The 27,197-nt window shown below is 41.7% G+C and overlaps 1 protein-coding gene across 2 annotated transcripts in view; it reads right to left on the bottom strand.

Annotated features, from left to right (window-relative positions):
* Positions 1 to 27,197, bottom strand: part of LOC117521909 (tensin-3-like) — a 101,747-nt gene that overhangs the window by 34,460 nt on the left and 40,090 nt on the right. The window contains exons 8-13 of one of the 2 annotated variants that reach the window (XM_034183274.1): positions 26,323 to 26,383; positions 24,592 to 24,667; positions 23,125 to 23,254; positions 21,934 to 21,999; positions 20,872 to 20,973; positions 1,651 to 2,829 (exon numbers count right to left, since the gene is read on the bottom strand). In XM_034183274.1, coding sequence (XP_034039165.1) covers positions 1,651 to 2,829; positions 20,872 to 20,973; positions 21,934 to 21,999; positions 23,125 to 23,254; positions 24,592 to 24,667; positions 26,323 to 26,383 — 1,614 coding nt within the window. The remainder of the gene's footprint in view (positions 1 to 1,650; positions 2,830 to 20,871; positions 20,974 to 21,933; positions 22,000 to 23,124; positions 23,255 to 24,591; positions 24,668 to 26,322; positions 26,384 to 27,197) is intronic. The other variant, XM_034183275.1, reaches the window with a different exon arrangement.

Raw genomic sequence — 27,197 nt, 5'->3', positions numbered from 1 at the left:
CTCTGAACAAATGGCAGTGTGAGATGTTGGGTGACAATAAGGGGAGCACTGACCCAAGATTCGGTTATTACCTGAACCATAATTACGGGGATTTGGATTTCTTCAATATGTGCATTCCTCAGTGTGCAATCTCGAAAATCAAACAGCGTGCACAGATTCTACCGCGGCTGCTGTCTCTCTTCATGTGTCACACTGATCTCCGCGTCAGATAGCTAAACAGACAAGTCTGAACAACGCGCTGCCTTCAAGAACCTACCGAAAACATCTGAAAAGCTGGCAGCAACCCTGCCTTTCTGCAACTAAAACACGCCGGCTGAGAGAGGGAGAAGAAGTAAACAAGATGCTGTTTAAAATATTCCTATTATTTCATTAGAAGTGGTTTAATCAGTGGACACGTCCATCTTATTAGCACAGTTTATTGGGGATACCTAAGAGAGCCAATTGTGTACATCAATAATCATGATTACTCTTGTTAATTCTTCTGTTATTGGCCCAGTCAGACAGAAAAATTAATCACGCTCTCTGGGTGAATTCTTGTCTTTGTTTGTTCACCTGCACATTAGTGAGGTGACTAGAAGTGCACTTTTTCACTTGCGTAACATTGGAACGATTAAACCGATAGGGTCTTGGGCTGACGCTGAGACAATGATTCATATTATTTTGTCTTCCAGACATGATTACTGCAATATTTTATTTTCTGGCTTACCACATAGTAGAACAAGTCTTCAAATGATCCAGAACATGTCTAACCCTAACACTAGCTTTGACCAGAACTAGGAAATTTGATCTTATTACTCTGGTGTTAGTTTCTCCTCACTGGCGCCTTGTTCACTTAAAAGCAGATCTCAGGGTTTTGTTGATAACATATAAAGTACTGTATCATTGTGCAGTCCATATCCTGCAGAACATGTTCAGCCTTATGTGCCGCCACGAGCATCGTAAACTTAAGATGCTGGGTTAGTGTGTGTGGTTAGGGTGAAGATGTTAGCAGGCTTTAGTGCCTTTTCTTATTATTCTACAGATCCAAGGAATAGTCTGCCTGTTGACATGAGACAGTCAAATACAGTTTTCACATATAAATCTATACTGGAAGCTCATCTCTTTTCTGCTGTTTCCAATTAGTAAACAGTGTTACTTTATCTTAACTGCATGTGTTTAGGTTTTTTGCAATAATGGGGTTGAAATTTTGTCCCTATTATTGTTTGTTCATTCTGTTTGTAATTTTTACCTTCTTGTGTTTTTTTTTATATCATATAGCACACTGAATTGTTTGACCTGAAAGCACTTTATTATTATTATCATAATTATTATTATGCCCATACTGGGCAGCACAGTACAGCTAGCACTGTTGCCTCACATCGAGAAGGTCTCAGGTTCACTTCTGACCTGGTCTATTACGTGTGAAGTCTGCATGTTCTGCCCATGTCCGTGTGGGTTCCTTCTGGGTGAGTGAGACTGTGAATGAGTTTGTCTGTCTACATGTCTCAGCTCTCTAATCGACTGGTGGCCTGTCCAGGGTGTACACTCCATCTCTTGCCCACAGACCACTTGGATAGGTTCCACCCCTCCCCTTTCCCAGTGACCCTGAAATGGAATAATGAATGAATGTCCACACTTGCACACCACCTCGACAGTGTCTGGCTAGCTTACCTGACAGCTGCATGTTTTTCAGGGTTGCTGTGTTGTTATCGTTGAAGTTGACATTGATGCTATTTGAACATTTGCCAACTGAGCCGTTCACAAGTGTTGTTCCCCCATTCCTCTTAATGGAGCTACTGTGTGACGATACTGGCACAAATGTGGGATCCAGGTCCATGATCAACTGGTTGAGCTGGTCAATGGAGTTGTCAATGTCCAGTGTTAATGATTTTAACTCCTCATCCCGTCTGTTGTTGGTATTGTTGTTTATCGCTGCCTGTTTGTCGCCTGCGTTTCCCAGCGCGTCTGATGTGTCCCTGTTCGGACCTTGCGATTCCACGAGCACGCCTGCTTTATGGAGACTTCCTCCTTGTTTACCGCCCGGGTACCTCTCTGCATCGTTTACATGCTCCGGCATGTAAACGAACTGTTGAGCCGCTACCATCTGCTGCTGGCGAACCCACGATTGTGTGGAGTAGCTCCCCTGTCTGTAGACCTGCTGCTTGGGCGTACAGGAAACACTGGGAGTAGAAGAGGCAACAGAGTTGCTCCTGGAGCTGAGACAGCCCCTTCTAGCTTCAGTGTAGCCTCTGTCATACTCCTCCATGGGAGGAGGTGCATTGTGGTGGACATGATGCTGGCTCTGGATTTGATGCTCTTCTCCCCCAGGACTCCCAAAGCCATCTGACAACAGCGAGTTCTGGCTGCTTTGGTGGCAGGATGAGGATAAGGTCCCTAGACTGTCCACACTGTGCAGGTCATGACCTGTTATGACCTCATCATCCAGGATGTCCGTTTCCCTCTCTCTAGGACAAGGGACTCCGTTAAAGTGTACTTGTGCTGGAACTATCTGCTGGACGCCTACTCTATGGCCCTGATCTCCCATCTCCTCCAGGGATGGGTCCTCAAGCCCAAACCCACTTAAGAGGCGCTTCAGCTGCACCTTTTCCTGCTGACTGGGCCCCTGGTTGGGCCTGATAGTTGTGGTGGTGGTGGTGGTGATAGGTGTGGGTCTGTCAGCCCACAGCGATGTGCTTGACAGGCCGGAGTCACTGCTGACAGAAAGCGTGTGGTCACTGTGGTCAGGACTGGAGGTGGTGGAGGTTCCTCGGCCCAATGCAGCCTCTCCTCCGTTGGTGTTCCTCTTGTTAGGTGCTTTGTCCTGGGTTAGGCCATGATGTGAACGTGGCGCTGCAAAGAGAAGAGATGCAGCGCTTCATACAGTAGGCTGGTTTGGGCACACGTACACACAAAGACAAACACCATGGACCAAAGAGACAAACACAAATGGTGCAAAACCACAGACAACACAACATTCTGTTAACATGTACGGTCATGTTATCTCTACAGACTACACATACGCCCACATCTCACCAGGGAAATATCCCAGAGGTTACACAGCAAACGCTTCACACCACACTACAACTAAACCACATAATGAACGGAAACAAACAAATCTGTCACAACATTTTCCATTTTTGCTGATGTTGATCAGAAATGTAACCATCTAAATGATGAAAAACATTCATTTTGCAATTCCAAGTACATTTCAGGAAAATCTATTTGAAATAATACTTGTCTCAATCTCGTCAAGGTGGCAGATGAAATGCCAAGGCAGCCGTGTGTGTAATGTGTCCACCAGTCAAAGGTGGTCCTCATACTCTACATACTGTACATCATACTGGAATGACTGTAGTGTATGCATGTACGTGACAACCCTCCCCACCTTCACACACAAAGTTCCACTTCCTTTGTGTCTGCAATGTCCAAATCCTTAGCAAACATTAGCTTCTAATGTTGACTAGATAAGAGTATTGACCAGTCAAGATCAAAGTCGGTGAGAAAGACTAAAGATAGCTTAAATGTGACTCAATTCGGTCTTTGGTACTATTAATAGGGTTTTGAAAATTGCACAACAATCCCCACACACATGCACACCCCCCATACACACACACAGACACACACACGCAAATATATACATGCAAAGTTGCCGAGAGCTGTCTCTTACCCCTGCAAGACATAGATGAATCGTCTGACCTCTGCATTCCTCATTCTGTTGTGATTTACCACCTCTGCCTGCCCCTTGACCCCCAGCATATGTCCAAACAGACTCCCTAATCCTCAAACGTAAAATAAAAATCACATGCAAGAGTCAAATCCGTTGGTGCTCCTTCAGAGTGGACACGAATATAATCAAGTGCAGCCTTGCTAGACTTTCACGTAAGACGTTCATAAAATATTCCAAAGGTCTGTTAGCAGCATTATTAAAGTAAAAAAAAAAATTATATATATATATATATATATATATATATATATACACAGTTTAACTGTCACTCAAAAAAAAAACAAACAAAAAAAAAACTTAACTCCCCCCCCCCCATCTTCAGTTGAGGTTCTGAATAACAGAAACATATGATAAAAGTTCCTGTCCTCCTTTTCATCTCCAAAATCATCTGCAGAAATTGACACACAAACTGCTGGACCCTGCTTCCGGCCTTGGGACGGCCTTGATTCAGGCCTCCAATGAGGTCAGATCCACTGGGAATATTCTAACAAATCCATCTTGCAACATTCTTTCTGGCAAGGTGCAAATGCATTTAAAAACCGAATGCCAACCACCTCTCATTTTATCCTTCCACTTCTTTATCTTCCCCATCCGTCTGCTAGAGGGGAAATAAATCCACGGTTCTTACCTTCCCTGCTGACACTGTCAGGTAACTGAACAAGTTGATGCCCATGTCTGGAAAAACACAATCTGAAGTGTTGAAGGGTCCAGGAGTGTCTACATGGCTGTTAACGAGCTGACCAATGATCAGGGTCAAATCAAGCTAGTTTGAATAGGTTGGCCTCGTTTTCTTCTCTGCCGAGAAGGTAAGAGTGTTTGCACTCCACACAAGGGGGAGATTGGGATTTCCAAATGAGGGCAAAGGAATGTAAACAAGTGGGGCGGGGCTTAGCAGTGAGGGCGGGATTGAGGAAAGAAACAGGACCCCTCGCTCTGCGTGAGGGGACAACCCCGCTGGGTTAGCAAGGGAGAAAAAAACGAGGAAAAGAAAGAGCAAAAGAGGTCGGCCCGGGGAGGATCATAGAATAAAAACAAAATTGCAACAGCTCCAAACTTTTTCAGTCTGTAAAAAGACTTTTTTAAAGAAAGCAATCCTGTCTCACAACTCTGGGCAATTTTCATGAACAATGGCACTTGAGTTGCTTTTCTCTCTCGCTCTTTCGTGAAATGACATGCCTTCAACCCTTGTGTACAACACCTGTAGGAACAGATGTGCCAAAAAGCCAATTATAGGTTTCAATGACTGTATCCATCAGAATGGCACTGGCACTGCTCGAGCCAATAAATGGTGAGCCAAGTATGTTCTTGGCTAAACTAAATAAATGTTCATATTTACATCGAGGTTGTAGTTATTTGGTAAGTCTCTAAATAACGGTGTAAAGAGTAGCAATAGTAAAACTCTTCCTGTATGTCTGGTTGTGTACTTGTATGATTTCACAACCCTTTCCACTGGAGCTGAGTTACTACCATCCTGTGGCATTTGAATGCCAAAACTCTGAGTCAAAAGTCCTAATTATGATCCAGATTTTCTTCCCCTCAAACGTCAACACGTGCCTCTGATATGCGCAAAACTGCCTTGTGGGAAATACAGTGTAAGACTCCACGGCTGTCTGTACAATGCATAATGAGGAATAAGAAACTGAATATGCAACTCACAGGAGTGAAAAGCTATAGCAAGAATCCTGTCCGGTCGCAGTGACAACAGACCATGCAGTTCATCCCACACTTCCTATCCTCCGCCAAGTCCAATTAACTCTTCCCGGGGATCCTGATGTGTTCCCAGGCTGGCTGGGAAATATAATTCCTCCAGCGTGTCGAGGGTCTTCCTCAGGGCCTCTTCCCAGTTGGAGGTGCCTGGAAAACCTCCCTTGGGAGACAACCAGGGGGCACCCTCACCACATGCCCAAACCACCTGAACTGGCTCATTTTAATGCAAACAAGCAGCGGCTCTACTTCGAGTCCCTCCAGGATAGTCGAGCTTCTCACTCTGTCCGGGAGTATAAACTCAGATACAGAACGGACAAATTTCATTTCTGCCGCTTATATCCAGGACCTTATTCTTTCAGTCATCGCCCAAAGTTCATGATCATAGGTGAGGACAGGCGCGTAAATCAGCTGATAAACTGAGAGTCTCGCCGTCTGACTCAGTTCCTTCCTTACCACAACAGTCTGGTATAGCATCCGTAAAACCTCAGATGTCACCCCAATCTGTTTTTTCATCTCATGTTCCAACTTAGCCTGACTCGTGAACAAGACCCCAAGATACTTAAATTCCTCCACCTGGGGCAATAACTGTCCCCTGACCCAGAGGAGACAACCAAGTCTTTTCCACCTTGTAATTATCATAATTTATTTATTAAATATGAAAAACCATTCAGCATATTAGCCAACGTGTCAACAAAATCTGAGATGGGGCCCATTCAGTATATCAACGTTTTCTTGGGTGACTTAACCTGTAGCAGGCAATGGAGCTTGTTCTCACAAAATCAGTGTCCTGGATCAAACCAGGGTGAGCACTTCCTTCACTGAGAAGGAAGTGATGACACTGTCAAGTAACCACATCTATTTTTCTCCTTCTGACATTTAAGTGGATGTTAGGGGTGCCGGAAAAAATCGATTCACGTGCGAATCGCGATTCTTATTTATTACGATTCTGAATCGATCCAAAATGTCCAAGAATTGATTTTTAAAAAGCATTTTTGAAAACATTTTCTTGCTTACTCGCTGCGTGTACTGTTTGTCAGGCAATGGCTTCCGTACTACAGCGTACCTGCAAGGGGAGGGTCCGACGTGCTTCAAAATTCGTGAGCTGTAGCTTAGCATGGCGGACGAAGAGCTAATTCAGCCAGCACCGTCTTTGCTGAAGGCAAATGTTTGGGCGCATTTTGGATTTTATTATTTGCTGCATAAGAAGGAGCTTGACATGACTTATGCAGTGTGCAAAATCTGCAAAATGAAAGTCAAGTACTTCGGAAACACTTCAAATCCGCAAGCCCACATGCTATGCTATCACCTGGAGCTAAAAGAGTGGAGCAGCGGTATCTGCCGACTACTGACCAGCGCTTCACTAAACTGCCAGCCAACTCCGAACGAGCAAAGCAAATAAGTAAATTTACATCTAGAATCACTTGATTAACCTTGTAAAGCTACATTTTCTTAAACATAAACATTTTTTAAGTAATATAACTATTTCTCAGAGCTCTTTGAATCGAAAATCAATTCTGAATCGAATCGTCACCCCAAGAATCGGAATCGAATTGAATCGTGAGTTGTTGTACGATTCACATCCCTAGTGGATGTAATATGCACAAAATTCCTCCCTGCTCCCCAGCCATGGTCGAACCAACACCTTCCTCTTCATAATAGTGAGAGCCAGGACTGTCATGGCATTACGGTCCAGATATTTTGTTTACTGCTGGACATTCCTGACAATTTATCAACTGCCATAAGTTTATCCATGCCTGACATAATTTTGGCATAATTTCACGTATGTGCGTGTGCAATCGAGTGAGTGATAAACAATGTGTAGATGTTTCCACATTGCACAATTGGTATGACTGTGTCGGCCCCACAAGAACATCCAAGAAATGGACGACAAACTTCACCTGATTGCAATAAATCAGTCAGTAGACAGTCAGGCTTTATATGTGGACCATAACCACAAACTGACACCAGATACGACACTATCTTGACTGGTTTGTTGTACCGTATGAAGGATTTTGTAGGTTTGAATCAGTGACATGAAACACAAGCTGATAATGAACATACCGTGGCTAATCACAACCGGATTCATGTTTGATCTTTCTCTCAGTCCATGTGGAATTTCACAGACAAAGAGGAAAACCTGATAAACATGATCTAAAGATAAGTACTGTGCATTTCTTTATTTAAAAAGTGCAACACACAGACATGCCTGAGACAAGCAGGATCACAATACACGTACACCCTGTTTTCCTGTGAACATCGCTGCCAATCGCCTGTATCCATCCATCCATTTCTCTACTTGCTGATTCCAGTTAAGGGGTAACAGGGGGCCGGGGTCTATCATGGCAGTCACGGGGCGAGAGACAGAGTGCACCCTGGATAGGCTACCAATCACATGCAAGTACTGCAAATATGCATTGCATATTATGTCACTGTAGGAAAATAATTTTATATATATGTGTGTGTGTGTGTGTGTGTGTGTGTGTGTGTGTGTGTACTTGGTAAGGTTATATAGTACATATAATAAATCCCAACTAATTTCTAATTTCACTTGCCTTTCCCCATTTCTGCTTGGGGTTGTCACAGTGGATCCAGTGTGGATACACACACATGTTGATTCAGCACAAGTTTTACACCGAATGCCTGCCCTGATCTAAGTCCACATGTACTCAGAGAATGGGACATGTGTGGCCTCGAATTACAGATCTTCTGTTTGGGAGGTAAGTTGTTCTAACTGCTTGCACCACCGTGTATACAGCCATGTTCAAAGCTGGTCCAAAGTGAAAGTTGTGAGGTTGCAAAGTGAAGCAATATTTTTTGTGACAGAAAAAAATTCCACAATCTCACACCGCCCTTTTTCTCTCAGTCCCTGTCCACATGTTCAGAGAAAATGGAACTTTTGCAAAAGCCCTTACAAGTTGAAGAGCTTCAGAAAATGTCAGTGTTCACAGAGTTTTGGTCATTTTACCCGTTTCTGATTGGCCAACACGACTATTGTCAAGTCAAATAAAGTCTGTAAGCATGCACTGGTGCCGTGTTCTGCCTCATCCACGACATCACGGTACCGGTGTCGCACACCGAATGGTCCGCCCGGCCTTCAGTGCGCATGCATCATTTCCGACTGTCAGCATCGTCATTTCACCTCGTTTCTACTTAAAACTGCACTCCAGTCATCATCTGTCTGAGCAACAGATATCTGAAGCTGTTACACAACAATCATTTCCTCATAAATTCAGCATTATTTTGGAATAAAAGACAGAGGACCGAGTGCAGCAGCACTGCAGACGTCTGACGTGCAGCTGCACCGTCATTTCGGTGCGTCAGTAGTGAAATGAGCCAAGTATCACCCCGTTTCTGCTTAAAGTTGACATTAGAATGATGTAAGAGGTTTTACTTTATCATCTGATGGTTAATAATCCCATTATTCCCTTTGGTCGGATGGGCTCCTCCACGTCGAAAGGAGCCAGTTGAGGTGGCTCGGGCATCTTTTCCGGATGCCCCCTGGACGCCTCGCTGGAGAGGTGTTCCGAGCATGTCCCATCGGGAGGAGGCCCCGGGGAACACCAAGGACACGCTGGAGTGACGTCTCTCAGCTGGCTTGGGAACGCCATGGGGTTCCCCCAGAGGAGCTGGGGGAGGTGTGTGTGGATCGGGAGGTCTGGGCGGCTTTGCTTGAGCTGCTGCCCCCGCGATCCGACTCTGGATAAAGCGGAAGAAAATGGATGGATGGATGGATGGATGGTCGGTTTGGGTGTGTAGAGAATCAGACTCAGAGAGACAGACTCAGACGTGCTGCTGTGGTGCTCCTCCCTCTTTTATTATGAAATAATGCTGAATTTATGTGGAAATGATTGTTGTACAAAAGCTTCAGATATCTGTCGCTGAGATAGATGATGAGTGGTGTGCAGTTTGAAGCAGAAACAAGGCGATAATTGGTGAATTGCTGCCGACACTCGGAAATGACGCATACGCAGTGAAGGCAGGGGTGCCAGTTTTTAGGGGCTTGTGTTCTGGATGGCAACCAGCTAGGCAGACAAGTGGTCCATCCCACATCTATATAGTTGGGGTTATCAGGGGAAGATCCAGGATTTTGTAAAGGGAGCAGGGGTGGATTTGCAAACAAGTAAGGCGTGATTAAATTCAAAAATTTAAAATTTTTATGTGCCATTTCCTTAATTTTGGTGCTCATTTACAATCTGTTGTTTATTCATTTGAACTTGTATTGTATAAACTTGAATGTGATGCTATGACTGACATGGATGACAAGGAACAGAGAACATTTGAAATGTCTGTGGCTAAGAAAAAGGGAATATGTTTGCTACACCTTGCTGAATCATGGTCTGGTATAAATGTATCTAGCTGAGTCACATGTTGCTGAAGAGGGTTTAGAAACAGCACCTGGCAGGGATCTATTTTTTTGGCCCCGTCCCCGGGTATCTGTTAAGTTGTGTTTTGCATTTTCATATGGATGGAGAGTTTTTTTAAACAGTGGTTGTGTGGAGAGGATTTAAAAAAATATGCCACTTTTCAAAAATACTCGTGTACAGGTGTAGACATAGAAACATTTATTACCACACACACACACACACACATACACGGAAAGTGAATAGAAAACACACATTAAACAACACAAATGTAAACATGGAAAAATACAAAATGTCAAATAACTTCTTCAGTTTTAAGGCTGAAGAGGAAAGCTGGTGTTTTGTTCCAAAGATGCTAGTGCTAGTCTGACATCTAGTGGCACTAATTCACTAATGCACTCCTTTGCCTATGCTGAAATTTTCTGACATAATTTTTTTTTTTTACACCTGGGACAGTTGATGTCTAGAGGTTACAGAGGCAGAGTTGTAACATGAGGATCCTTCATTAAGATGCCCTTGAGCAAGGTCCTTAATCTCCAAGTTGCTCCAGGAGTGCCTTGCACGGCAGGGCACTAGCATTAGTGTGTGAATGGGCAAATGTGGGGCATCACTGTAAAGCACTCTGAGCAACTGCATCTGATGTAAGCGTGTTATCAAACTGCAACACATTTACCATTTACTTTGTTTACTTCTATTACAATCTTTCTTAAATTAAGTGTGCTAACATCAATGTTTCACAAATAATCGTTCTGTCAAAGATCGCTTATTGATTCACTCCATTAAGGTGTGGGAAGTGTCTGGAAAGGCTGTGCACGAAATGGACGGCAGTGTTGGCTATGTGCTGTGCACTTATTGCAATGCCATTTTAGATTAGATTAAACAGAACTTTATTGATCCCTTGGGAAGACTCCCTCTGAGAAACTGAGATTCCAGTAGCATTGTATAGCAGCACACAGAGTATCAAAAGTGAAAGTAAAAAAAATAAAAAAAATAAATATATATATATATATATATATATATATATATATATATATATATATATATGCAAATATATATATAAATACACAAACATAAATTCCAGACATACTGATCGCTACTGGTTTACTGGCTAACACTGTTCCTCTCCTTCCTGTCCCCTGTCTTCCTGTTACTCCTCCTCCCCCTGAGTGAGGAGTTGTACAGTCTGGTGGCCTGAGGGACAAAGGAGCTTTTCATGTCTGTTGGTCCTGCACTTGGGAAGGAGCAGTCTGTGGCTGAAGAGGCTCCTCTGGTTGCTGATGACGGTGTGCAGAGGGTGACTGGCATCGTCCATAATGTCCAGCAGTTTGTCCAGTGTTGTCTTCTCTGCCACCGTCACCAGAGAGTCCAGCTTCATGCCAACCACAGAGCCAGCCCGCCTGATCAGTATGTCTAGCCTGGATGTGTCCATTTTTTGTGGGAGGAGCATCATTTCGTCTTAATGAATATCGATGGTTCGAGTTGTAGTCAGGTTGAATTAAAGCATCCGGTGAGTTTGGGTTGCTTGTAAATGGACCCATGGATCGTAAACATCTGGAAGGTAGGAGATGCAAAAGTATCAAATGCAAGCAAATTACGCAAAGAACAACAAAACCTTTTTCATGCACCTTTTTGCCTTCAATTATTTTGCATTTCTACAGTCATCTTCTACCCAAGCCGACAATGTGGTTTTACCATAAAGTCAAAAATAAGGAATTCTGGTCATGAAAAACAATCTTTCAATAAATAAATAAATAAATAGATAAATAAATAAAATCCAGGTTTTAATTAACACTTGCTGATAAACAAATAATTTGCACTAACAAACAAAGAAATGCCACTGAAGTAAATGAGGTTTTCTTTTCATAGTTTTAGCACCGGAGTGGCAAAGGTTTTTCAGGCTTCCTGCCTGTGACTGGTGTCTGAGTGACAGCCTCACAGAAGGAAACCGAGGCTGCCAAAGGACTGCTAAGTAGATGCAGAATTCCAGCAGAACTCCCAGTTTTCCCTCTCAGATGTAGTGTTTACATGAGAAAACAAGACTGTAAATATCCCACATGAATGTGCTAGAATTAAAGCAATTATGTGATTGCTTTGATGATTTTTTTTTTAATTTGTGTGCTCTTTCATCACTTTCCCAGAGGTGTAAATAAAATTCTATATTGATGCGTTAGGTTATTTTAAATGACAATTTAAAAAGGCAGCTCATTTTGATCAAGCCACCAAACGTAGCTTATAAAACACTCATTGAATACTGGGAAAGGGTGGATCTATGTTTTAATGTCACCACCAATTGGCTCTATTCTGGGAGGCTGTTGTGAATTCTGTGGTTGGGCGAAGAGCAACAACCACAGCTAGAATGGGCCGGCCCGACATGGTGGCTCTGAGTCTACGTAGGCGCTGGTGAGAGAATGAGTGTGCATGCGGGGGGGCTGGTTAAAGCCTGCCTATTCATTTGATGAAACAACAAAATGGAAATCTCTTGAGAACTGAATGCTCTTCCCATGAACTCTATTTCTTACATATAACAACACTCCTCCTCTCCTCCAAATGGAAACAACAACAGTTACTGTGTTCATCATAGAGGAAAAGAAGGGGCTCCAGGATTCTTATAGAAGCCAAAGTGGTAGCTTCTATTCCCATTAGGCACTTGCTAAACATAAAGTGCTTTCCCACTGAAGGAACTACATCCAGAGTATTCAACTACCCGGTTTCCAGACCCTAATCTAAGCCACATGGTTAGTTACTGCATACCATCTCTACAGGGCTGTAAAACGAACTGGAACTCTAGGATTTTGCAACTTGGGCCTTATTTTTAGATGCTTTCGGATTCAACTTTTCACTTGGGAGAAAAATTATTTTAACTGGTCCAGTACTAAGTACAGCAGCTACGTAGTTCTGTGGGATAAGGAACCAATTTGTAGACGTGGCTTTAGCTTCTGGTCACCCTACCTATCTGTGTCCTTGGACAAGACACTTCATCTGCATTGTATCAGTCCACCCAGTCGGGGAAGCAAGCTGCGTCGGATTGGTATCCCACCTGGGGGAGTTGTAGAATTGCATTTGCTTTATGCTACAGAATCCAGGGATAAGCACCAGCACCAGTGGGCCTCAGGGCCTGTACAGGTTGTACTTTTTCTCTAATTAGTATTATTGAGTTCAAACAAGAACATTGTCACAGGCTAAATGCCTGTACAATGTAATTGCATGGGGCAAGCTATAACCCTCAAGCAAACCACTTGGTGTCAACACTGAATATGCAAAAATTACTGATACTATTGAAAGGATCCCTAAGGATGTACATCAGTAGCTGACACTTTTTAAACTATCGATTGTACAGTTAGTGTCTTATGTTAGCATTTGTTTTGACAAAGCAGACTGGCACTAAGTCATAGCAACACAACTGTCGATGAGGGGCGTGGCACCGTTGTAAGCATGAGGTCTTTATTGTGTAAAAAGATGTCAATAAAGCAGATGTGCCTGAAGATTTGAGTTTGTACGGCTTCACACCTTAAAAGGAACAACTCAGCCGGGCACTTCACTATCATTCAGATGTGTCTCCTCTTTTTTTTTTGGTTAAATGTAGTTTTGTGTCTTCTGTCTGTGATTAAGAACAACTCTTTGCTTTGTTGTGAGAACAAATGGCAGCATCACAGAAACTAAACCAGTTGGTACGGTATTCGGAAATGTGCAGACTTTCATCAACAAAATGAAAACAGTTTGTTCAAATTCTTTCATATTTGCACACTGATGGTCCCCTTCGTTCCTACTCTCACCTATGGTCATGAGTGTTGGGTCATGACCGAAAGAACTAGATCGCGGGTACAAGAGGCTGAAATGGGCTTCCTCAGGATCAGCGATGCTGGTAACGCCTTACTTAGTAACGCCTTACTCTAATCTAACCAATTTTTTTGTAACAAGTAATCTAACGCGTTAATCTTTCCAAACGAGTAATCAGATTAAAGTTACTTCTCCAAGTCACTGTGCGTTACTATTATTTTTGCATTGTGGGTCGACAGCAGCATTAAACTTGGTCCGTGGGCAGGGGGTCGGGGCTCGACTGACCTGCCCACTTTAAGCGAGCTGTGAGCTTTTCATCAGCTACGACTCGTCCTCACCTCTTAAAGCGCGGTGAAAACAGCACACCTGCACTGAGCTTTACAAAGTCATTTTTATGCTTTATTTTTCTCTTTTATTTAGAATTCTGAGCTGAGCCGTTCCGTATCGTCTCGTTAAAAACAGCTGATCCGCCGCGACGTGTCAACAACTAACACTATTTTCCACTCAAATGCACCTAAACTCTCTTTCTGAGGACCACATGATGTGAAAACACAATAAAACTTTCTTACCTGTAAATCTGGTCATGTTTTCTGCATAAATAAATGTTATCCATTCTTTGTGCTCAAACGCCGAAGCAGGGGCGAATCCAGATGGAATGGGGGCATGGGGCAGGGATGTGCCCCCTCCCCCACAACACCCCTAGATTAAAGGTCCAGTTTTTTTTACTACAACTACTAATACTACTTAAAATAATAATAATTTTGACAAGTAAAATGTTTATAGAGAATTTAAATGTTAGAAAAATGTTAGAATTTAACAGTTACATTTATAAACAATGTAGGTTAGAAATTGCAAGTTTTACTGTTACAGTGCTGTCAACAGTTAAATATGAGGTCAAGAAAGATTATTTTACTTTTTATAAAACAAGTATTTATTTTCATTAAAGTCAAGAAAGGGTGACTATAAAGTGAGTTTTGGCAAAACAGGTATCATTGTCATGTTGAGGTGGCAGAGGGTTGTTGTCGGCAGCTGGGGAAAGTAACTAAAAAAGTAACTAGTAATCTAACTTAGTTACTTTTACAATTGAGTAATCAGTAAAGTAACTAAGTTACTTTTTCAAGGAGTAATCAGTAATCAGTAATTGGATTACTTTATCAAAGTAACTGTTGCAACACTGCTCAGGATGGTGGCTGGTGTCTCCCTTAGAGATAGGGTGAGAAGTTCGGTCATCCGTGGGGAGCTTGGAGTAGAGTCGCTGCTCCTTCGCGTTGAAAGGACCTAGCTGAGGTGGTTCGGGCATCTGGTAAGGATGCCTCCTGGGTGCCTCCCAAGGGAGGTGTTCCAGGCACGTCCATTTGGGAGGAGACCATGGGGAAGACCCAGGACTAGCTGGAGAGATTATATCGCCACACTGGCCTAGGAACATCTCGGGATCCTCCAGTCAGAGGTGGTCAATGTGGCACAGGAAAGGGAAGTCTGGGGTCCCCTGCTGGAACTGTTGCTCCCATGACTCAAACCCGGAAAAGCGGTTGAAGATGAGTGAGCAATGATGAGTGAGTGATGGTCCCCTTGACAGCCAAGTACATGTTGGCCTCAACTAAAACTTTATGGTTATATATATATATATATATATATATATATATATATATACACGAGGTCTGTTAGAAAAGTACCCAACCTTATTATTTTTTTCAAAAACCATATGGATTTGAATCACGTGTGATTGCATCAGCCAAGCTTGAACCCTCGTGCGCATGCATGAGTTTTTTCATGCCTGTCGGTTGCTTCATTCGCCTGTGAGCAGGCTTTGAGTGAGGTGTGGTCTACCCCTCTCGTCTATTTTTTATTGCGAATATATGTCTGAATGATTTGGATCTTTGCTGCATCAATTTTTTTCCAGAAACTGTAAGAGACCTCCAGGTGGACACCGTTCGAAAAATTAATATGGCTTTCAGGGACGATTTTATGGGGATTAAACAGATTACGGGGTGTTACTGCCCCTTTAAGGACGGCCCACAACTGCTGAGAGCGCGGCGCGCTCCCAGCGCCGATGGACAGGCTGACACCCCGCACAAACAACCAGATCATTTCCAACGTGAAAGCTTTGTTGATCCGGGACCTCATCTGACTTTCACAAAAAGGCAGAAGATGTGGACATCAGCACTTTTTCCAGCACATTCCACTGTTACAGGAGTTTTTTTTTTCATGGAAAAAGAAGCCGAGGGATGCGCCACAGAGCCGTTCATTACGCGGGACAAAACCACCTCGGTGTTGGTCTCACAGGACGGCTTAAAGGTGGATTTCAGACGGATTCCGGTTGCTTTCCAGTCATGTGAATATCCGACTGTGATTGTGCATGAGCTGAACATGTCCTGTGAGGCTTCATCACAGCGTTTCTTCTCGCCATGCAGCTCCGTCGCGACGTGCGGAATTCCTCCGCCTTTGTTCCTCTTTCCATGACAAAAACTCCTGTAACAGTGAAATGTGCCGTTCATTTCTAAACTGGACGCTGTCTTGATCCGGTATGTCCTCTGACTAGCACAGGAATTGTGAAAAGACGTGGACATCAGCACTTTTTCCGGCATAATAAGACAGACTTGCGGAGGAGTTCGGCGCGTCGTGGTGCAGCCCCTCGGCGGCGCAAAGAAACGCCATGATGAAGCCTCACAGGACATGTTGGGGCTTGTCCAGCTCAAGCTCAATTTCTCGGATATTCACACGACAGAAAAGCAACCATCTGAAAGCCGTTCTGAGAGACCAACACCGAGGTGGTTTTGTGCTGCGTCAAGAGCGGTACGGTGGCGCGTCCCTCTGCTTCTTTTTCCATGAAAAAAAAAAACTCCTGTAACGGTGGAATGTGCCGGAAAAAGTGCTGATGTCCACGTCTTTTCACAATTCCTGTGCTAGTCAGAGGACATACCGGATCAAGACAGCGTCCAGTTTAGAAATGAACGGCACATTTCACTGTTACAGGAGTTTTTGTCATGGAAAGAGGAACAAAGTCGGAGGAATTCCACGTGTCGTGGCGGAGCTGCATGGCGAAAAGAAACGCCGTGATGAAGCCTCACAGGACATGTTCTGGCATGTTCAGCTCATGCACAATCACAATCGGATATTTACACGACTGGAAAGCAACCGGAATCCGTCTGAAATCCACCTTTAAGCCGTCCTGTGAGACCAACACCGAGGTGGTTTTGTCCCGCGTAATGAACGGCTCCGTGGCGCGTCCCTCGGCTTCTTTTTCCATGAAAAAAAACTCCTGTAACGGTGGAATGTGCCGGAAAAAGTGCTGATGTCCACATCTTCTGCTTTTTGTGAAAGTCAGACGAGGTCCCGGATCAACAAAGCTTTCACATTGGAAATGATCTGGTTGTTTGTGCGGGGTGTCAGCCTGTCCATCGGCGCTGGGAGCGCACCGCGCTTTCAGCAGTTGTGGGCCGTCCTTAAAGGGGCAGTAACACCCCGTAATCTGTTTAATCCCCATAAAATCATCCCTGAAAGCCATATTAATTTTTCGAACGGTGTCCACCTGGAGGTCTCTTACAGTTTCTGGAAAAAAATTGATGCAGCAAAGATCCAAATCGTTCAGACATTTATTTGCAATAAAAAATAGATGAGAGGGGTAGAACACACCTCACTCAAAGCCTGCTCACAGGCGAATGAAGCAACTGACAGGCATGAAAAAACTCATGCATGCGCACGAGGGTTCAAGCTTGGCTGACACAATCACACGTGATTCAAATCCATATGGTTTTTGAAAAAAATAATAAGGTCGGATACTTTTCTAACAGACCTCATATATATATATATATATATATATATATATATATATATATATATATATATGATACATTGTTGATTTTGCCAGTTTTCCCACCTACAAAGAATGTAGAGGTCTAGGCTTCTTAAAGACAAACTAACAGGTCTGTGAGAGTCAGAATTCTTGCTGGTTGGTAGGTGATCAAATACTCATTTCATGCAATAAAATGCAAATCAATTATTTAAATATCATACAATGTGATCTTCTGATTTTTTTTTTAGATTCTATCTCTCACAGTTGAAGTGTACCTATGATAAAAATTACAGACCTCTCCATTCTGTGGCTGCGCCTGCTTGTGGAGATGTAGAGTACACCCGCAAAAACAGATACTACCTCCTGAGCACAATACTAGCCCCCACAGTGGAAAACTGCACATCGCAAAACTTTGTTTCCACAGGAAGTGCCTGTGTTCCAATCATGAGTATTACTACAACTCACTTTCCTCAAAACTACACCATAAACCAAAAGAGTGGTGAATGTGTGCACGTGGTAATGCAATCAAAATGTAGTCCCTCAGCACCAAAGGTCCTGTAACACTTTAAAACATTTGTTTTTCTTTCGAGAAGCATGCACAGAGTTCCTTGTTGGCACATCTCTATGGGATGATACATTAGTATCACACCAGTCTCTATTCTCATACCATTTCAAGCTGTGGGAATGTTCTTACAGTCACGAGTGTAGGCCTGGGCAAGTCACTGAAAATTTAACAATAGTTACAGTAATAAGGACAAGGGTGCAATGCTTACAAGGCTTAGGGTCTTCCACTCCTGACATATGCATGATTTTTTGACAGGCAGAGCTTTGATCTCCCAGTATTAATGTATAAAAATTTCGATTTTGAGAGATTTACGGGTCTTGTGTTTCAATTGCTGATCCCAATGGAGACGTACAGTGAAGAAAATAAGTATTTGAACACCCTGCGATCTTGCAAGTTCTCCCACTTATAAATCATGGAGGGGTCCGAAATTTTCATCTTAGGTGCATGTCCACTGTGAGGGACATAATCTTAAAAAAAAAAAAAAAAAAAAATATCCAGAAATCACAATGTATGATTTTTTTTAATAATTTATTTGTATGTTACTGCCGCAAATAAGTATTTGAACACCTGTGAAAATAAATGTTAATATTTGGTACAGTAGCATTTGTTTGCAATTACAGAGGTTAAACGTTTCCTGTAGTTTTTCACCAGGTTTTCACACACTGCAGCAGGGATTTTAGTCCACTCCTCCATAAAGATCTTCTGCAAATCTTTCAGGTTTGGAGTTTCAGCTCCCTCCAAAGATTTTCTATTGAGTTCAGGTCTGGAGACTTGCCAGGCCACTCCAGGACCTTGAAATGCTTCTTACAGAGCCCCTCCTTAGTTGCCCTGTCTGTGTGTTTGGGGTCATTGTCATGCTGGAAGACCCAGCCATGACCCATCTTCAATGCTCTTACTGAGGGAAGGAGGTTGTTTGCCAAAATCTCGCAATACATGACCCCATCCATCCTCCCTTCAATACAGTGCAGTCGTCCTGTCCCCTTTGCAGAAGAGAACCCCCAGAGTATGATGTTTCCACCCCCATGCTTCACGGTTGTGTTTCTTCCACTTTCTAATAAATAATCATAACAGTTGTTGTCTTCTACCAAGCTGCATGCCTGTTGTCCTGTAGTCCATCAAAGCCTTGTGCAGGTCTACAGTTTTGTCCCTGGTGTCCTTAGACAGCTCTTTGGTCTTGGCTATGGTGGACAGGTTGGAGTGTGATTGATTGAGTGTGTGAACAGGTGTCTTTTATACAGGTAACAAGTTCAAACAGGTGCAATTAATACAGGTAAAGAGTGCAGAATAAGAGGGCTTCTTAAAGAAACATTAACAGGACTGTGAGAGCCAGAATTCTTACTGGTTGGTAGGTGTTCAAATACTTATTTGCAGCAGTAACATACAAATAAATTATTAAAAGAAATCATACATTGTGATTTCCGGATTTTTTTTTTTTTTTTTTAGATTATGTCTCTCACAGTGGACATGCACCTAAGATGAAAATTTCAGACCCCTCCATGATTTCTAAGTGGGAGAACTTGCAAAATCGCAGGGTGTTAAAATACTTATTTTCCTCACTGTATGTTTATTTATTTGAAATGGGACAATGCATATTAATGGACATAGTTATGTGCAAATATGCCAGATTATAGCAAGGTGCTAATTTCCATCTGTAGTCCCAGTAACATAGAAACAGACGAAGACCACACAACATACCAAAGTAAATTAATCATGACAGAAAAACAATTAAAACAGAACACACATACAAATATTTACAATTCAAAGTAACAATAATTGATAAATAATAAGTAGCCGACAGGTGGAAGAACCAAAAGAGTTTCATGATGGGTAAAAAAGTCCCTTCGGCTGCTCCCTTGTTTGCACTTGGGGTCGCCACAGCAAATGTTGAGGTGCAAAAGTACTGAATTAAAGTGACAAGTGCTAAGTGCAAAAGTGCTTCAGTGCCTGGTTGTAATTGCACATTACAGTACTAGGTTGTATTGCACGATGCCCAATACATTCATTTGCACATGCACAAGTGTAAATATTGCATAGGGTCTTATACTCAAGTTTATTATGTAAAGACTACTAAACCATGTAATAAAATAAAATACACAAGGGTGTAGATATACCTGAAAAAAAAAAAAAAACTCGAATGGTGCCTCCACAGTTGAATTGTGATTTAGGCTACAGATGGTTGCATGTCTGATTTGCCAGTAACCAAGCTTTCAATTGTCCTTTGAAAGTAATGTGACGTGACGGAACAAGAATGTTGGCAGGGTACATCCTTTATGAAAATAAGAAATACTGATAACACGATGAACACCTTTTTTTCCCCCAGTAATCTTGATAAAAACAGAAGGACACGAAAACACTACCACGCTGGTGGACAAGTCAAGAATCTAACTGCATTAACTGCTTAAGTAACCATTTCAGGTATGAATCATCTTTCTATTAAAGTGATTGCACTAAGAGAAAAGGAGCATCACAAGACAGGAAACAGAGTTATTGATCACATTATGCTGGTCGGTGATGCTTGTCATAGCAGGTTTCACCTTAATAAAAATATGAGCATCAAATAGTTTCATTCCCCTTTTATCTCATTTCTGTGTCAGACTGATTTATAGCCATTCGACAAAAGTGCATAATGTTTAGGTATTATGAAGAGCTACAGGCCCCTAACTTACTGCTTCAAACTAAACCCAAATTCCTCCATCAACACCAATTAATAGAAACGCTACTCTGTCCCGCCTCGTCAGACCTGTTGGGCATGATGTACATGACACCATGAAGAAAAAAGAAGGCACAACAATGACATAAACTACATGTCTGGAGGGGACAACAAACAAGCTCTGCACCCTTTTTCCATCCTCAAAAACAGGCACTGACATGTACACACAGGCAGTCTGAGTCTCGAGACAAGCACTGACATGTTTGTAAAAGTATGGCTGGTTGTGTGGTAATTAATGCAGTACAGCTACAGTACCTTCACCATCACAGATGTTCTGGTACGAGTCCCATCGGGTTAAAGGATCTGCAGTGTTGTAGTTCACAATGACATCGCTGCCATTTTGCCACCTGTCTGCACCTGGAGCCAAAGATAATGTTACCTTTAACGTTCTATATTCCACCTTATTACACCAGTTCTTCCAGTTGTTTAATTGCACTCTGAAGTTTCACCATCTTTAAACTCCCATTCTTACTTTCATAGATATGCATCCCAGAAGGACACAGTTTATATTTATGATAAACTGGTGTGTGAAGATGGCAGGTGTCCATGAATGTGATCTAATGAACGGGTTGAAAGCATAAACCATTAGCACACAGAGTGATGATGTAACCTATCAGTCAAGGAATTACCCTGAACCCTCTGGATAGAGTCAGTTTGAGCAAATATGGGGACAGTGGCATTAATGATTGAAGGTCAATGAAAATCTTTGTGTTGGGAGACACTGACTCAATGAATCTATATGCAGACTGCAGAATCAAGAAAAACACAAATTTTTTCACCTATAAATTGAGAGGTGTGCGAAACACCATTTTTGTACCTGTCAGACTGCAGCTCCTCCTCAAGTGCTCTCATGACTGTGGCACGTTAAATAAAATCCATTAACTCCTGCTCATGGACATATCGCCAGCGAGAGAACATGTCCACGTCCACTCTTCACAAATGGATAGCCAGCGAGAGGACATGTCCACGTCCACTAATGTCAGATCTGACTGAACTTGTAATTAACACAACAACACAAACCAAACATGCTGAGGAATGACTTTAAAAGACACTCTGGAATATTTCCATGATGTTATTTTTTCAGAAATGCACACAGCGCACACGCCGTGGCCACATCCAGACACAACATCGGTTTTTGCTGCTGCCGGGCAGCACTTGCTGTGCTTCGTCATCTCTCTGTCAGCACACACTTCACACTACATTTCCCCTCTGCAGCATTCCAAACCCACTCTCACCGGGAAGCACAGAGGGAGAGGAGCTGAGCACAGGCAGCACACAAAGAAAGAACCAAAGAAAGACAGTAAGTTATGAGTGTACCTGGAATCTTCTCGGGCCCCTCTGAGAAAACCAGTTCCACTTTACCATACTCTGGAAATCTGGAATCTGAAATGTTAGCACATATGAACCCCGTGAGTCTGGCTCATTTACAGCTGGAAAAATTAATCATGATCTCTCTCTCTCTCTTTCTCACACACATCCATGAGGAGAAGGGGTCAACCTCAACCGACGTGTATTTCTTTTAAATACATATCACAGACTCACCCACACACTGTGAGTGTGGTAATCATAGTATTTCTCTATTTTTCATTCTCTCAGTTTGCCATGCCTCAGTATGTGCGTTTGCCTTCAGTGTGCACACTTTACTTTACTCTATTGTTGCACAACTGCATATGGCTGCTGCTGTGACTGAAAATTTCCTCATGTGGGACTAATGAAGGAATATCTTATCCTAATTAAACCTATATAGCAAAAATCTTAACTTATGTGAGAAATTGTATCAGTAAGTAAAAGCGACGCCTTGAATCATAGATTTGATGTTAAAATATGTCAGTGATTTTATTTTTTGCCTTTTTGTGCATCAGGAAGAAGCAAATCTAAGTGAGACTTTTTTCTGGAATTTTTCACCCCACTGATGCCTTTTTAAATGTTTAAATGTTGCTCTTACATTCATATTTTGGAAACTCTTTAATTATTTAGTTATTTGTGTGTGTGTGTGTGTGTGTGTGTGTGTGTGTGTGTGTGTGTGTGTGTGTGTGTGTGTGTGTGTGTGTGTGTGTGTGTGTGTGAGAGAAATAAATATGTTTTACGAGAAAATGTTTTCACTCAACGTTTAATGTTACTGGTAGAAGTTATGGCTATTATTTACTGGTAAGTTAACCAAAGGATTACTCGATAAAATGAATAATATTTAATAGAGTATTTGGAAAAACACACAGAATATTAAATTAATTAAAATATAATCAAGTGGTTAATACATCACAAAAAAATCACCAGCGGTAGCTCTATATTTTAATGTTGAACGTCAAAATATAGATAATTCAATTGCAATCAGGGATATCAAGTCAAACTTTCTATATGTTTAAAATGGGTTGTTTGCAGGAAGGAACAAAAAAAAATTACTGGTGTCAAATTTCCAAGTGTAAGTTAAGTCCAGGCTGTAAATGCTGTGTGAAGCAGAGTGAAGTGTTGGCACGTTGAAACCTGCTCTCAGGGTTATTTCAGGTCTACCTTTGTTGGCCTCCTCCATGTCCTCTTTTTCAAACATCAGGCTGTAGCCCTGCACTGCTCCCGTGTGGAACTGCAGACGGAATATAACCTCACGTTCTGAACTCATTTCACTCCTATGATAGCATTTTACCTACAAAGACAAAAAATAAAAAACCAAGGAAATAAGGAATTACACACTTTGGGCTATAAAACCTTCTTTGGCACTCTATTTGCAGATACACCTCACAAAATTGATGATGGATGTTCCAGGTTATACCAAAAATGTTTCACCAGTTTGAAAAACACTGGATAACACAAATTTTTTTCCCAATATAATTTTAAACTTTCAGGCTCCAACTCTTTATCTGAATCTGCTTCAAATTATAATGGTATTGATCGGTTCCAGACCAAATTATGAACTTTCAACAAGTTTATAATAAAATCCAGCCACAAAATCTAGTGTCACAATGTTAAAACAAGCTGCTAAAAAATTTTGGCTTTGCGCTTCATCTTCTTCTGCTCTAAAATTTAGTGGTTGTAACAACCACTAAATCCTCCTTCTTTTTACTATGATCAGTGAAAATAATTTTATCAGTTTTTCAGTAATCCTGCTGAAAAAACAAAAACAGACAAGTGAAAACGTATCTGCCTCGGTTAAGGTAATAATTACGGTAGTTACCTGTAAGGCCAGTGATGAGAGAAAGAACGCAAAAGCATTTCATGAGTGTACTCTCTCTCTCTCTCTCTCTCTCTCTCTCTCACACACACAAACACACACACAGTAATTTTAAGAATGTCAATATTAAAGAAGAATTAAAATGCCTGTGCTGTAACTTTTTCTACTACTGATTTTACAACTCTTTATGGGATATTCGATGAATAAAAAAATATTGTTGTCCTGAGCAAACAGGCTCTAAAAGTGATAATTCCTTTTTATTTGTTTTAAATGACAGCTCATTTCACCCATCATTTTACGATTTCTATTTGATTACTGATATATGATTTGATTTTGAATGAATCAAATAATAATTATTCAGCACACAGACTCAAAAATAACAAAAAAGCTCATAAAGAGAACAATTTAACAGCGAACCCATGCGGCCGAAAGGGTGTAGGCAGAAGCAAAAGCTTATAAAGGCCCCCCCACCATAAAAAAAAAAATAATATATATATATATATATATATATATATATATATATATATATATATATATATATATATATATATATATATATATACGGTACTCAAGACAACTTTTACTGAGATTATGTTGTAAGATACTGGGTTTCACTTTAAAACTAATGACAGTCACTAAGACAATTACACATATACATATGCAATTTCTTTCACTTATTCCATTGGGGTGGCTTGAGTGCTGGAGCCTGTGGATTTAATTTTGACATCATAAAAAATATCTAAATATGTAATTTGCTTAATGGTATTTAACATATTACATAGTAACTATATCAACTGCATTTTCTTTCTTACCATGATATCCCCTTTTAGAAGCTGCGCAGGCTCAAGGGTGATGCATATTCTGTCTCTGTGGCCTGGACCTATGAGACTAAAACATAAATAAATTAATCAAATATCATGAGTCAGTGACTGAAAGCAATCACAGATTTAGGGACAGATATCAGTCAGGTGCTGACGGTTCTTTTTAGACCTCAGAAACCCACAACCCACTGGTAGATGTTAAAGGGATGTTTTCTTGAAGCGACCCCCCCCCACCACCACCACCCAAATTATACCATTTATTGTAGGTGTGCATCAGATCTCCCCATCTCGAACACCCACCCACCCTCTTTTTGTTTTAAATTAAAGATGCTTAAACACCCACCCTAAATTAAATAATTAAAAAAAAAAGTTGATTAAACACCCCACCTTAAATTTAATTTATCTCGTGACCCCTCAACACATCATAAAAAGTAGGGGTGTCGGCAAAAAAATCGATTCACGTCCGAATTGCGATTCTTATTTATTACGATTCTGAATCGATCCAAAATGTCCAAGAATCGATTTTTAAAAAGCATTTTTTTTAAACATTTTCTTGCTTACTCACTGCGTGTACTGTATGTCAGGCAACGGCTTCCATACTACAGCGTCTCCGCGAGGGGGGGGGTCTGGCGTGCTTCAAACACTCGTGAGTTGCAGAGTTCAGTGGCTGCAGCTTAGCATGGCGGAGGAAGAGCTAATTCAACCAGCACCATCTTTGCTGAAGGCAAATGTTTTATAAATGCACACAATGTTGTTCTTTTTTTAATCAGTAGTAGTCGCACAACAATGACACAAAACATTTGAAAGTTTGCAATAAGAGAGTCGTGCACAAGGCGGAATGCATTTGGCACAATCGGGCACTAAATGGAAGAGTTATTTGTGATGAAATCAGACATTTTATTGAAATATATGAAGGGTTGGGCATTCCAAAGAATGCAATATTGGCCGTGCAATCATGTATCTGCTCACTCCATTTTCAGGCAGAATTTGGCACGGACACACGATACGGTATCATACCCAGAAACTGTAAAAACAGGAATTATCATCAGGTTTTCAAATTTCTAATGACCCTTGAAATAGTTATGTGACTAGAATTCCTGTCAGGCAAAAATAACCAAATCTAACCTTAAAATAATGATATTCCACAAAATCACTTCATCCTACATACTTCCTTTAAATATTACCAGATGTAAACTAGTTATTCTGTCCACATTCTGTGAAAAATCTAAAATTCTTCACTCCTGATCACAACTGTCAGTGGCTCAGCTAACTGCTATGTTGCACAAAAGTCTTTTTTGAGTTCTTAATCCTTCCAGCATTGATTTTGCTCTTTCCATAGAGGTGCAAGACTTGCAGGTGCAGTGAAAAATGAGTCCGCAGTGACATAAAACATGACTGGAGCAAAAAACAGCCAGAAACTACTTAGAATTTCAAGGATTAATTAGATAAAAACTATTAAAAAGCCATCAAAAATATAATTTTAAAAACGATTTTCTAAAATAAAATTTTAGTAAATTGGACAGTCTTTGCTTATAAAGATGAGTCACAAAACCCGACTTTTTCATCATTTTTCATACTCATTGGTTCCCAGTTTCTGAATAATTCTGACATACACCAGTAATAATATAAGCTTCTCCTCAGAAGTAATTTTTTTTGTCCCACAAAGTTCTCAAACAATGTTCAAATTCCTGTATCATGTTTGTAAATGCGTGAATTACTTACTATACTCCAGAAGAGTACACTGCTTGCATTCCTTGGTAGACCTTGATGTATGGATGACACACTGAAAAAGACAGATAAGTTCTGAAAAAGCACCAGCCACATGGGGTGTGCAGCCAGTACATTCTGAGTGCCGGTCCCAAGCCTGGATAAATGAGGAGGGTTGCGTCAGGAAGGGCGTAAAACAAGCCAACCCAACTATTCAGACTCAGAATCGAATTCCCATACCGGATCGGTCGCGGCCCAGGTTAACAACGTCCGCCACCGGTGCTATTGCCCAACAGGGTGCCGGTGGAAATTGGGCTACTGCTGGGCGAAGACGACGACGAAGAAGAGGAGGAAAACGTTGGCATGAACAGCGGGAGAAGAAGAAAACTAGAAGGGTGGAAATGAGAGTGGGGACTTTGAATGTTGGTAGTATGACTGGTAAAGGGAGAGAGCTGGCTGATATGATGGAGAGGAGAAAGGTAGACATATTGTGTGTGCAAGAGACCAAGTGGAAGGGAAGTAAGAGCAGGAGCATCGGCGGTGGGTACAAGTTGTTGTACCATGGTGAGGACAGAAAGAGAAATGGTGTTGGGGTCATTTTAAAGGAAGAGTATGTTAAAAGTGTGTTGGAGGTTAAGCGAGTGTCTGACGGTGATGAGTGTGAAGTTGGAAATTGAAGGGGTGATGATGAATATCATCAGTGCATATGCCCCACAGGTAGGTTGTGAGATGAAGGAGAAAGAAGATTTCTGGAGTGTGTTAGATGAGGTGGTGGAGAGTGTGCCCAAGCATGAAAGAGTGGTGATAGGAGCAGACTTCAATGGGCATGTTGGTGAAGGGAACAGAGGTGATGAGGAAGTAATGGGTAGATATGGTATCAAGGATAGGAA

Source organism: Thalassophryne amazonica, chromosome 12, assembly GCF_902500255.1.
Source record: "Thalassophryne amazonica chromosome 12, fThaAma1.1, whole genome shotgun sequence".
Classification (NCBI taxonomy): domain Eukaryota; kingdom Metazoa; phylum Chordata; class Actinopteri; order Batrachoidiformes; family Batrachoididae; genus Thalassophryne; species Thalassophryne amazonica.
The sequence above is the reverse complement of the archived record's forward strand: the minus strand, read 5'-3'. Positions and strand labels throughout refer to the sequence as shown.